The following is a 13622-nucleotide window of genomic DNA, read 5'->3' on the forward strand; positions in this document are numbered from 1 at the left end:
CCTTTCATGGGATTATAATAATTTTCTGTCTTGGTCGGCGGTTTTTGTGTGCCGAGCTCGTCAACTTGTGTAATTTTTCGTTGTAGTGACCATCAAAATTAGCCTTTAAGTCGCCTTGGCTGTTATAGGCTCTAAAACATATATTTTAACGTATTTCAAAAAACTAAAGCCGTTGCATTTACTTGTGAACCAAGATAGTTCACTGGGCAAAGTTTGAAGGAAAACTTTGTTCCGACCCGAAATGCGGTGGTCCGCTTTAAAGGACATCGCCACTTAAGTCTTCTATCTGAGAGTTCGCAAACACTATTCCCTTTTCATCTCTGCGACATTACTCTGGATCACTTTGGTTTTCTCGTTCACATGGTCTAATTCGGTGCGGTTTTTGCTTACCGCTACCTTAACATTTTTCAGGCGTTCGAATAAACCTTCTAACTTTCCCAACTTCGTTTCGAAGCTGTCGAACCAGCTCAAAATTGCTTCTAGTTGGGTTCTAATTTTCTCCATGTTTCGTGCCGTGGCGGACTCGTCGGTGAACGCTTTGACGCTGATAGAGTCAGACTTTGGGCTGTTCTGGCAGATTTTTTTTCCTTCTGGCGAGGAAATATCACTACTGATCCGAACTTCCACTTCCCCTGTCTTTTCTTTTTGCAGCTAAAACTGTACTACTGGCCATAAAAAGTAAACTTTAGCTTAAACTTTAGCGGGAGCGATTTGATACACGTACGTCCTCACACCATGGTCGCCCCAATCCCCTTTCCAAAAAGACCTCAGTTGTTAAGTTAATTTAAAAACTAGTTAAAACAAATGAAAATGAAGACATCTGCGTGATGTAGAAAATATAATGAACTGCAAATATGTTGAAAAACCTTGAAAATCCAAAAAAAATAGAAAAAAATAAGTTGAAATGGAAGCCTGAACACGAAAAGATAACACACCTTACAATAAGGAAATCTAGTTTTGTCATTAATATAACTAATTTTACGTAACACCAGGAGACAGGAAATAATTTTCAAAATATTCGCAACTTTTTTTACAACATGTTTCAGATGAAGCCTTCATCAATCTACAGTACAATTAACAACACCCGCTAGTAGTATTGGGTCGTTGCTGTCTTAATATCATATCCACTAGCGGGTTTTGTTTATTGTACTGAGGATGGACGAAGTTTCATCCAAAACATGTTTACGTTAAAAAAAGACGTGACTATTTTGAAAAATAATATAACTTACTGTTATGTTTTGAACTTGAAGTGGATGGGTGTAAAAATTACAACGTCCTCAGTGAAGCAGACCGCGCTCAAGGAAACGCAGTGAAGGACAGCCTCTGCGATTATAGGAACCTGGTAACGGGTTGGTACAGTTTCCAAGGAGCTGCCGGGGATCGGATGGCGGACAATTGTGTGATGATGTATCGCTGCGGTACTAAACATCCAGGCTGGCTTAATGGTGCACACCCGACAGTTGATGAAGGTGTGGTGACTCGTCAAGTCTGTTATACCGGGTTGGGCGACTGCTGTGAATATAGTAACAACATTAAAGTGCAGAACTGTAACGGTTATTTCGTGTATGAGTTACAGAAGCCGCCTACCTGCCCTTTTCGATATTGTGGTAACGCTGGTGCTGGTGAGTTGCATTCGAAATCTGAGTGATATAAAATAAAACATAAAACGAAGTTTAAATATGTTGTAAAACCCTATAAAACAACAAGAAAGAATAAACTAATACTAATACCGTAATGATTCGATTAAGCGCCCGGGGCGGTTATTTACTTTTGGCACCTCAAGGGTGGGCGCTTATTCGGGACAGGGCGCTTATTTAATTTTTTGAGAAACAACCAAATTTTCAAAACAAAACTTGACTGCAAATCAAATGAAAGTGTTGGTATCAATTGGAAATCCACTAATAGTGGCGTGGCCTTGCTAAAACACACTGTACTAGTCAAAAAGACTTCTTGTGACGCCGTGCCTTTAAAATAACTAACAATAACAGAAACTGTAACAGTAACAAATTGTTGAAGTTCAGTTACTTTTAAAAGAATTGTTCATTTTAGCAGTAAACATATACATGTACGGTACGGGAAATGTTCATGAGTTTATCGATTCGACGTTGATTTCTTCAGTAGGGGCAGTTATCCACAATAGGGGTGCTTATTTGAAGAGGGGCGCTTATTAGAATGGGGGGCGTTTATTGGAATAGGGGCGCTTATTGTCAAAAACACATTCGAAGGGGGGCGGTTATTCAGAAGAGGGGGCTTATTGGAAGGAGGGCGCTAAATCGAATCATTACAGTATTGTCACTGGTATATGTTTTACTTGAAGTGGATGGATGCAAAAATTACACCGTCCTTTTTCATGTACTGCTAAAATTGATCAAATTTTTACCATTTGCAATTATAGGCTTATCATAGAGAATTCCATAAAAGATAAAAAGATGTTTTTTTTCATTTTCAAATATCTGTTTTGGTTCCGGAGATATTAAAAATTTGTAAAATATATGCAGGAGGAACCTAAATCCACACACATTACAGGGGCGTAGCCAGCTTTGTTAAGGCCCTATTCTTCCTGAGGAGATATAAAGGATTCAAGAGAGCCGGCTTTGTAAAGAGTTGCAGGCCTGGTAAAATAGGCCCGTAAAGGGTTGGGGCAGAGAAGGTCGGCCGAGGTTTTTTTTATTATCTCTCCAAAAACAGGGGTTTGAATAACATTTTTCATAAGCAACTTCCGATGGTGTACTAGGCGACGGTAACCACAAAAGGATCCTAAGGCCCCCAGAAGAAGCTTAGAAATGCAATTTCCTTTGGATACCCACTGTGCTTAAACTCTTCTTGTGCCATTCGAAATCATACGTAGAGGAACTGCCATACAGATAAAAGGGCAATGAATGTGAAATTTCTAGGTGCTAATTGGGAACTAATCCCCGAATGTACAGAGTTCATTTGCTTGTCACCTTTGCCGCTCTACTGGATGCCTGGATGCCGGTAGTTTTCTTATAACAGTTTATTAACTTACAAGTTTCATTCATTCAACTCATTTGTAAACGGAGACGTAGTGGTTAATAACTCACATAGACAGTACAAATTCCAAATGTCAAAATTGGGATTGTTTAAAGGTTCTACAAGGCACAATACTGGCTTAAATTAATCTTTGTACAGTAACAATCATACCGAAATTGACATTGAGGTTTTTCTGTTTTATTTGAGGAAAATAAGCACAGTACACCACATTACCAATAAAAATTAAAGATTATATGATGGTGTACTGTGAAAAACAAGGAAAATTCTATAGCTGGTAAGATGAATATCGCAATAATTCCAAGATAATAAATTTCTTTATAGGTTTCTGATGAAACTGCAGTCATTTACCATGGAGATTATGAATTTTCGTCGTTTCTTTGTGGTGTACTGTAGGGAAGGCATGTTAATGCCTAACCGGATCGACAGGCAGGAGGTCACGCAAAAAGCAGAATAAGTTTTAAGCTTCGTGAGCTCCATGAATGCTGTTTACCCTTAAAAAGCGCTAAACCCGTCATTTTAAATTACGACTTCAACGACCTTAAAGCAGTTTCCTTTTTCTTTCGGAAACCTTTTTATTCCGACTGCAGCTCAACAATTTATTGAAGGACGTCTCGTTGCTTACACGCCGAGCGCCATTGCATAACCACTCAATACAAGAGTTTTCCAAAAGTTTATTTAAGCAAAATAGAACCTTTTTTACTCACGTGACCAGATTTCTCCATTGTCATGGCAACCGACTTTATCCGCCATATTGGTGTTCCATCGAAGCAGAGTTTGAGTAGCGTCACACAACAGTTAGAGCATAATTTACAGTTTTTCGACTACTTTAATGCGCGAAACAACTCATTTACATTAAGATTCTTTGCATTCTTGTCGGCTGTGGCAATAATATGGGGAAAAAGAAAGCCCAGTGGTGAAAAACTGAGTTTTTTCGTGTTCTACGTGTTATTGTCAACCAAGGCAAGTACGTGGAATACCTGACTACGGAAAGAGACAGATGTATTTCTGCCATAAGTAGAGACGATTTAGCTGATGCTATATGTTAGAAAATGACCGAGTTAGCAGCAAGCATTTCGAAGATTGAAGATCTGACATATTATGTCCCAAGAAAACAAACTGATATCTGTTGGTAAGATATGAGGTGAACCAATCTTTCGCTACTCCACGAAATCCACGATAATCTAGTTTCTCACTCTAGATGTTATGATTTACAGTATCAAAGGCTTAACTGAAATCTTAAAATAATTATGCCACAAGAAAGTTCGTTGCCGTCAATTGCATGTTGCATCAAGTCGATGATGCTTAGAATGGCATGATCAGTGGAGTGTTTTCACAGAAACCAAAGTGTTTGCAATAAATTACTTTCTTCTTTGTCAAGAGGTATAGTATTCTCTTATGCATCAATTTTTCCAACAGTTTATTGAATATGGACAGAATTGTCTAAACTTGTTTGTAAGGCCTAAACTTGTTTATAACACAGGGGTAACTTCAGCTTTTTTTAAATTGCTTGGGACAATTCCAGTAGAATTGAAAAGGAAGCATTTATTAAATATAATTTCTCGTAGTAAAGGCTTAGATATGGCATATTAAGTAGCTCTTAGGATGTTGATTGGTATACTAAAGGGGTCCAGTAGACTTGCTGGCATTCAGTTTAATAATTTTATTTTCAATTTCCACAGTTGTTATGGCATGTTATGGGAAACAGAAAGAAATTATCCTGAGATGAAGGTGTGAGATACTGAAGGGGGGATTTATTTACTCTACGAACACCCTTAGCCAAAAATTATCCAATATGAATAATATTAGGAAGTGGTTGAAAACTAGAGGACCCCTTAGGTATTTAAAAAGTTTTCTGTATCTGCGTGAGAATCCAATTTAAGGAGGACTAGATTGAAATCTCCCAAGGTAATGCAGAACTTATCCTTCCGATGAATCCTGTCAACTGTAGAGTTAAGATTATCCATAAAGTGTTGTATATAACCATTTGGGTGCAGATAAATCACACTACAGATCATGTTTCTTTGAGATCCATTTTGCATTTCTACCCATAGAGCCTCAATGTCATGTGTTGTTTTTGGTAGTTCAGGACTAGTTGTAAAAAACTGAATGATCTGCATTGATACAAAAACCAACTCCTCCAGCATTTGAAAGACTGGGTTGGAAAGTAAATAAATAACCTGGTATTTAAACATTGGGCAAACAATTTTGGTCAACTTAATCCCAGGAAGGCAAATATATTAACTCAGACAACATGTGCTGCAAATTATCGAAGTTGGCGGACAAGTTGTTGATATGTTTCTGCTCCTTGAAACAATAGAAACAGAGAATGGGTGAATCAAACTTAAAGCCACAACATTAAAGTTTTTCCGTTATTCCTATTTTGATTCCATGCCTCGATGTAAAACAGAACTCTTCTGATATGCGAGCCACATTTGCCTTGACCCGCCACCATTTTGCTCGGTTATTATCGAAAGCGTAACATTTGAATCATTCATTCTTTGTGAATGCCTTACCTTTCCGAGAACGATAAACTTTTTACCTATTTTATACTCTTTAACGCTATTTACAAACCCTGAATAAGTTGATTATACGCCCGTGTGAACTTCTAAAAGATTGGTCCTTACTGTAATAGCCGGTTTCTAGCACTCAAAACGACAGCAAATCCATAGATTCGACAGGAGGCAAGCATTCTGGATCGTATGTTTTATCCGGAATTATTACAGGATATATGGATCCATTCCAACACAAGAAATCTCATCAGAGTAGGTTTCTTTACGTGGGGATCGAGGTTGTTCACATAATCCGAGAGGGAATATACCGCCATGATGGAAAAGTGGAACACCAATATGGCGTCTCAAATTTCCCGCGAAAAATGTGACGTCACGTGAAAACGCTCTATATGTTAGCAACGTGCGATTACTTATTCATAAGCTATTGCATGTCTTTCAAACAGTCGGGAAGCATGAAATTGAAATACACCACATGCTATTGACTTACACTTGCCCTATGATCACAATAACAAACATACTATTGTAACACGCGTCAAAGTTCTTTTTACATGTCGGTGCACTTCCTTTCCATGAAAATTACATTTTTTGTGCAATTTACATGTGCCTATAGTATAAACGGAGACATTTAACATTTTGAAAGTTTTGAAAGATTTATATTATAAAGAAGCCTTTGCAACGCGCTATTTCGTTTAAGATACACGAAAATTATTAGTCACGCAAACCATTATGTGACATTCTCTTCGAATTAATACAATTGGTCAAATATGCAGTCACGGGTCATGACCTTGCCACTAAAAAGGCTAGTAACTTAGCAATCTCCAGGAAATATATGGTGGCTACATGCATTATCGTTTTCGTTTTATAAGCAATTAATTCACTTTTCAGACAACTATCGTCAGAAGTGTTGGCACGATTACTTAATTAATTCCTTTTCTCCCCCCTCCCCTTCTCAATGTTGAGCTCCCGAACATATTGCACAGACAATCCTTAGCCACAATTGGTTCAACATTGAAAGGGGGTGAGGGGGGCTCTTAAAATGTTTGTATGCACCATTGAGAAAGTTTAAGCGTCAAGTTTACGCATATTTTATCTTTCTAGCGTAAGCGTTCCAACTACTTCTGACTAGGGTTGTAGTTTTCTCATTAATATAACTAATTTTACGTAACACCAGCAGACGGGAAATAATTTTCAAAATATTCGCAACTTTTTTAATGTAAACATGTTTCAGATGAAGCTTCATCCATCTACAGTACAACTAACAAAACCCGCCAGTGGAATTGGGTCGTTGCTGTCTTAATATAATATCCACTAGCGGGTTTTGTTTATTGTACTGAGGATGGATAAAGTTTCATCCGAAACATGTTTACAATAAAAAAGGCGTAACTATTTTGAAAAATAATATAAATAACTGTTCTGTTTTTACTTGAAGTCGATGGGTGTAAAAATTACACCGTCCTCAGTGAAGCAGACCGCGCTCAAGGAAACGCAGTGAAGGACTATTTGTGCGATAAGGGCCTGGTAACGGGCTGGTACCGTTTCCAAGGAGCTGCCGGGGATCGGATGGCGGACAATTGTGTGATGAAGTATCGCTGCGGTACTGAATATCCAGGCTGGCTTTATGGTGCACACCCGACAGTGGCTGAAGGTGTGGTGACTCGTCAAGTCTGTTATACCGGGTGGGTCGACTGCTGTTATTCGCGTAACAACATTAAAGTGCAGAACTGTAACGGTTATTTCGTGTATGAGTTACAGAAGCCGCCTACCTGCAATCTTCGATATTGTGGTAACGCTGGTGCTGGTAAGTTGCATTCGAAATCTGAGTGATTTAAAATAAAACATAAAACGAAGTTTAAATATGTTGTAAAACCCTATAAAACAACAAGAAAGAATAAACTAATACTAATACCGTAATGATTCGATTAAGCGCCCGGGGCGGTTATTTACTTTTGGCACCTCAAGGGTGGGCGCTTATTCGGGACAGGGCGCTTATTTAATTTTTTGAGAAACAACCAAATTTTCAAAACAAAACTTGACTGCAAATCAAATGAAAGTGTTGGTATCAATTGGAAATCCACTAATAGTGGCGTGGCCTTGCTAAAACACACTGTACTAGTCAAAAAGACTTCTTGTGACGCCGTCCCTTTAAAATAACTAACAATAACAGAAACTGTAACAGTAACAAATTGTTGAAGTTCAGTTACTTTTAAAAGAATTGTTCATTTTAGCAGTAAAAATATACATGTACGGTACGGGAAATGTTCATGAGTTTATCGATTCGACGTTGATTTCTTCAGTAGGGGCAGTTATCCACAATAGGGGTGCTTATTTGAAGAGGGGCGCTTATTAGAATGGGGGGGGCGTTTATTGGAATAGGGGCGCTTATTGTCAAAAACACATTCAAAGGGGGGCGGTTATTCAGAAGAGGGGGCTTATAGGAAGGAGGGCGCTAAATCGAATCATTACAGTATTGTCACTGGTATATGTTTTACTTGAAGTGGATGGATGCAAAAATTACACCGTCCTTTTCCATGTACTGCTAAAATTGATCAAATTTTTACCATTTGCAATTATAGGCTTATCATAGAGAATTCCATAAAAGATAAAAAGATGTTTTTTTTCATTTTCAAATATCTGTTTTGGTTCCGGAGATATTAAAAATTTGTAAAATATATGCAGGAGGAACCTAAATCCACACACATTACAGGGGCGTAGCCAGCTTTGTTAAGGCCCTATTCTTCCTGAGGAGATATAAAGGATTCAAGAGAGCCGGCTTTGTAAAGAGTTGCAGGCCTGGTAAAATAGGCCCGTAAAGGGTTGGGGCAGAGAAGGTCGGCCGAGGTTTTTTTTATTATCTCTCCAAAAACAGGGGTTTGAATAACATTTTTCATAAGCAACTTCCGATGGTGTACTAGGCGACGGTAACCACAAAAGGATCCTAAGGCCCCCAGAAGAAGCTTAGAAATGCAATTTCCTTTGGATACCCACTGTGCTTAAACTCTTCTTGTGCCATTCGAAATCATACGTAGAGGAACTGCCATACAGATAAAAGGGCAATGAATGTGAAATTTCTAGGTGCTAATTGGGAACTAATCCCCGAATGTACAGAGTTCATTTGCTTGTCACCTTTGCCGCTCTACTGGATGCCTGGATGCCGGTAGTTTTCTTATAACAGTTTATTAACTTACAAGTTTCATTCATTCAACTCATTTGTAAACGGAGACGTAGTGGTTAATAACTCACATAGACAGTACAAATTCCAAATGTCAAAATTGGGATTGTTTAAAGGTTCTACAAGGCACAATACTGGCTTAAATTAATCTTTGTACAGTAACAATCATACCGAAATTGACATTGAGGTTTTTCTGTTTTATTTGAGGAAAATAAGCACAGTACACCACATTACCAATAAAAATTAAAGATTATATGATGGTGTACTGTGAAAAACAAGGAAAATTCTATAGCTGGTAAGATGAATATCGCAATAATTCCAAGATAATAAATTTCTTTATAGGTTTCTGATGAAACTGCAGTCATTTACCATGGAGATTATGAATTTTCGTCGTTTCTTTGTGGTGTACTGTAGGGAAGGCATGTTAATGCCTAACCGGATCGACAGGCAGGAGGTCACGCAAAAAGCAGAATAAGTTTTAAGCTTCGTGAGCTCCATGAATGCTGTTTACCCTTAAAAAGCGCTAAACCCGTCATTTTAAATTACGACTTCAACGACCTTAAAGCAGTTTCCTTTTTCTTTCGGAAACCTTTTTATTCCGACTGCAGCTCAACAATTTATTGAAGGACGTCTCGTTGCTTACACGCCGAGCGCCATTGCATAACCACTCAATACAAGAGTTTTCCAAAAGTTTATTTAAGCAAAATAGAACCTTTTTTACTCACGTGACCAGATTTCTCCATTGTCATGGCAACCGACTTTATCCGCCATATTGGTGTTCCATCGAAGCAGAGTTTGAGTAGCGTCACACAACAGTTAGAGCATAATTTACAGTTTTTCGACTACTTTAATGCGCGAAACAACTCATTTACATTAAGATTCTTTGCATTCTTGTCGGCTGTGGCAATAATATGGGGAAAAAGAAAGCCCAGTGGTGAAAAACTGAGTTTTTTCGTGTTCTACGTGTTATTGTCAACCAAGGCAAGTACGTGGAATACCTGACTACGGAAAGAGACAGATGTATTTCTGCCATAAGTAGAGACGATTTAGCTGATGCTATATGTTAGAAAATGACCGAGTTAGCAGCAAGCATTTCGAAGATTGAAGATCTGACATATTATGTCCCAAGAAAACAAACTGATATCTGTTGGTAAGATATGAGGTGAACCAATCTTTCGCTACTCCACGAAATCCACGATAATCTAGTTTCTCACTCTAGATGTTATGATTTACAGTATCAAAGGCTTAACTGAAATCTTAAAATAATTATGCCACAAGAAAGTTCGTTGCCGTCAATTGCATGTTGCATCAAGTCGATGATGCTTAGAATGGCATGATCAGTGGAGTGTTTTCACAGAAACCAAAGTGTTTGCAATAAATTACTTTCTTCTTTGTCAAGAGGTATAGTATTCTCTTATGCATCAATTTTTCCAACAGTTTATTGAATATGGACAGAATTGTCTAAACTTGTTTGTAAGGCCTAAACTTGTTTATAACACAGGGGTAACTTCAGCTTTTTTTAAATTGCTTGGGACAATTCCAGTAGAATTGAAAAGGAAGCATTTATTAAATATAATTTCTCGTAGTAAAGGCTTAGATATGGCATATTAAGTAGCTCTTAGGATGTTGATTGGTATACTAAAGGGGTCCAGTAGACTTGCTGGCATTCAGTTTAATAATTTTATTTTCAATTTCCACAGTTGTTATGGCATGTTATGGGAAACAGAAAGAAATTATCCTGAGATGAAGGTGTGAGATACTGAAGGGGGGATTTATTTACTCTACGAACACCCTTAGCCAAAAATTATCCAATATGAATAATATTAGGAAGTGGTTGAAAACTAGAGGACCCCTTAGGTATTTAAAAAGTTTTCTGTATCTGCGTGAGAATCCAATTTAAGGAGGACTAGATTGAAATCTCCCAAGGTAATGCAGAACTTATCCTTCCGATGAATCCTGTCAACTGTAGAGTTAAGATTATCCATAAAGTGTTGTATATAACCATTTGGGTGCAGATAAATCACACTACAGATCATGTTTCTTTGAGATCCATTTTGCATTTCTACCCATAGAGCCTCAATGTCATGTGTTGTTTTTGGTAGTTCAGGACTAGTTGTAAAAAACTGAATGATCTGCATTGATACAAAAACCAACTCCTCCAGCATTTGAAAGACTGGGTTGGAAAGTAAATAAATAACCTGGTATTTAAACATTGGGCAAACAATTTTGGTCAACTTAATCCCAGGAAGGCAAATATATTAACTCAGACAACATGTGCTGCAAATTATCGAAGTTGGCGGACAAGTTGTTGATATGTTTCTGCTCCTTGAAACAATAGAAACAGAGAATGGGTGAATCAAACTTAAAGCCACAACATTAAAGTTTTTCCGTTATTCCTATTTTGATTCCATGCCTCGATGTAAAACAGAACTCTTCTGATATGCGAGCCACATTTGCCTTGACCCGCCACCATTTTGCTCGGTTATTATCGAAAGCGTAACATTTGAATCATTCATTCTTTGTGAATGCCTTACCTTTCCGAGAACGATAAACTTTTTACCTATTTTATACTCTTTAACGCTATTTACAAACCCTGAATAAGTTGATTATACGCCCGTGTGAACTTCTAAAAGATTGGTCCTTACTGTAATAGCCGGTTTCTAGCACTCAAAACGACAGCAAATCCATAGATTCGACAGGAGGCAAGCATTCTGGATCGTATGTTTTATCCGGAATTATTACAGGATATATGGATCCATTCCAACACAAGAAATCTCATCAGAGTAGGTTTCTTTACGTGGGGATCGAGGTTGTTCACATAATCCGAGAGGGAATATACCGCCATGATGGAAAAGTGGAACACCAATATGGCGTCTCAAATTTCCCGCGAAAAATGTGACGTCACGTGAAAACGCTCTATATGTTAGCAACGTGCGATTACTTATTCATAAGCTATTGCATGTCTTTCAAACAGTCGGGAAGCATGAAATTGAAATACACCACATGCTATTGACTTACACTTGCCCTATGATCACAATAACAAACATACTATTGTAACACGCGTCAAAGTTCTTTTTACATGTCGGTGCACTTCCTTTCCATGAAAATTACATTTTTTGTGCAATTTACATGTGCCTATAGTATAAACGGAGACATTTAACATTTTGAAAGTTTTGAAAGATTTATATTATAAAGAAGCCTTTGCAACGCGCTATTTCGTTTAAGATACACGAAAATTATTAGTCACGCAAACCATTATGTGACATTCTCTTCGAATTAATACAATTGGTCAAATATGCAGTCACGGGTCATGACCTTGCCACTAAAAAGGCTAGTAACTTAGCAATCTCCAGGAAATATATGGTGGCTACATGCATTATCGTTTTCGTTTTATAAGCAATTAATTCACTTTTCAGACAACTATCGTCAGAAGTGTTGGCACGATTACTTAATTAATTCCTTTTCTCCCCCCTCCCCTTCTCAATGTTGAGCTCCCGAACATATTGCACAGACAATCCTTAGCCACAATTGGTTCAACATTGAAAGGGGGTGAGGGGGGCTCTTAAAATGTTTGTATGCACCATTGAGAAAGTTTAAGCGTCAAGTTTACGCATATTTTATCTTTCTAGCGTAAGCGTTCCAACTACTTCTGACTAGGGTTGTAGTTTTCTCATTAATATAACTAATTTTACGTAACACCAGCAGACGGGAAATAATTTTCAAAATATTCGCAACTTTTTTAATGTAAACATGTTTCAGATGAAGCTTCATCCATCTACAGTACAACTAACAAAACCCGCCAGTGGAATTGGGTCGTTGCTGTCTTAATATAATATCCACTAGCGGGTTTTGTTTATTGTACTGAGGATGGATAAAGTTTCATCCGAAACATGTTTACAATAAAAAAGGCGTAACTATTTTGAAAAATAATATAAATAACTGTTCTGTTTTTACTTGAAGTCGATGGGTGTAAAAATTACACCGTCCTCAGTGAAGCAGACCGCGCTCAAGGAAACGCAGTGAAGGACTATTTGTGCGATAAGGGCCTGGTAACGGGCTGGTACCGTTTCCAAGGAGCTGCCGGGGATCGGATGGCGGACAATTGTGTGATGAAGTATCGCTGCGGTACTGAATATCCAGGCTGGCTTTATGGTGCACACCCGACAGTGGCTGAAGGTGTGGTGACTCGTCAAGTCTGTTATACCGGGTGGGTCGACTGCTGTTATTCGCGTAACAACATTAAAGTGCAGAACTGTAACGGTTATTTCGTGTATGAGTTACAGAAGCCGCCTACCTGCAATCTTCGATATTGTGGTAACGCTGGTGCTGGTAAGTTGCATTCGAAATCTGAGTGATTTAAAATAAAACATAAAACGAAGTTTAAATATGTTGTAAAACCCTATAAAACAACAAGAAAGAATAAACTAATACTAATACCGTAATGATTCGATTAAGCGCCCGGGGCGGTTATTTACTTTTGGCACCTCAAGGGTGGGCGCTTATTCGGGACAGGGCGCTTATTTAATTTTTTGAGAAACAACCAAATTTTCAAAACAAAACTTGACTGCAAATCAAATGAAAGTGTTGGTATCAATTGGAAATCCACTAATAGTGGCGTGGCCTTGCTAAAACACACTGTACTAGTCAAAAAGACTTCTTGTGACGCCGTCCCTTTAAAATAACTAACAATAACAGAAACTGTAACAGTAACAAATTGTTGAAGTTCAGTTACTTTTAAAAGAATTGTTCATTTTAGCAGTAAAAATATACATGTACGGTACGGGAAATGTTCATGAGTTTATCGATTCGACGTTGATTTCTTCAGTAGGGGCAGTTATCCACAATAGGGGTGCTTATTTGAAGAGGGGCGCTTATTAGAATGGGGGGGGCGTTTATTGGAATAGGGGCGCTTATTGTCAAAAACACATTCA

The 13622-nt window shown here is 38.0% G+C and overlaps 2 protein-coding genes across 2 annotated transcripts in view; both read left to right on the forward strand.

The window, feature by feature from the left end:
* LOC144659806 (polycystin-1-like protein 2) overlaps positions 1-13622 on the forward strand; it is a 170627-nt gene that overhangs the window by 119621 nt on the left and 37384 nt on the right. Inside the window, exon 4 of the mRNA XM_078520327.1 lies at positions 1251-1622. Coding sequence (XP_078376453.1) covers positions 1251-1622 — 372 coding nt within the window. The remainder of the gene's footprint in view (positions 1-1250; positions 1623-13622) is intronic.
* Positions 4062-13244, forward strand: LOC144660936 (uromodulin-like). The gene is made up of 4 exons (XM_078521655.1): positions 4062-4141; positions 4692-4740; positions 6942-7320; positions 12652-13244. The coding sequence occupies exons 1-4, from the start codon at positions 4062-4064 to the stop codon at positions 13044-13046; spliced, it is 903 nt and encodes a 300-aa protein (XP_078377781.1). The 3' UTR covers positions 13047-13244.

Source organism: Oculina patagonica, chromosome 7, assembly GCF_052425735.1.
Source record: "Oculina patagonica isolate OP01 chromosome 7, crgOcupat, whole genome shotgun sequence".
In the NCBI taxonomy this organism is placed as follows: Eukaryota; Metazoa; Cnidaria; class Anthozoa; order Scleractinia; family Oculinidae; genus Oculina; species Oculina patagonica.

What these genes read in the sequence shown, in the direction of transcription:
- LOC144660936 (XM_078521655.1), top strand. Translation starts at nt 4,062, where the DNA reads ATGACCGAGTTAGCAGCAAGCATTTCGAAGATTGAAGATCTGACATAT. An exon ending in AAACAAACTGATATCTGTTG is followed by an intron (nt 4,142 to 4,691) that starts GTAAGATATGAG and finishes CAATTTCCACAG; the next exon opens with TTGTTATGGCATGTTATGGG. An exon ending in GAAATTATCCTGAGATGAAG is followed by an intron (nt 4,741 to 6,941) that starts GTGTGAGATACT and finishes ACTGTTCTGTTT; the next exon opens with TTACTTGAAGTCGATGGGTG.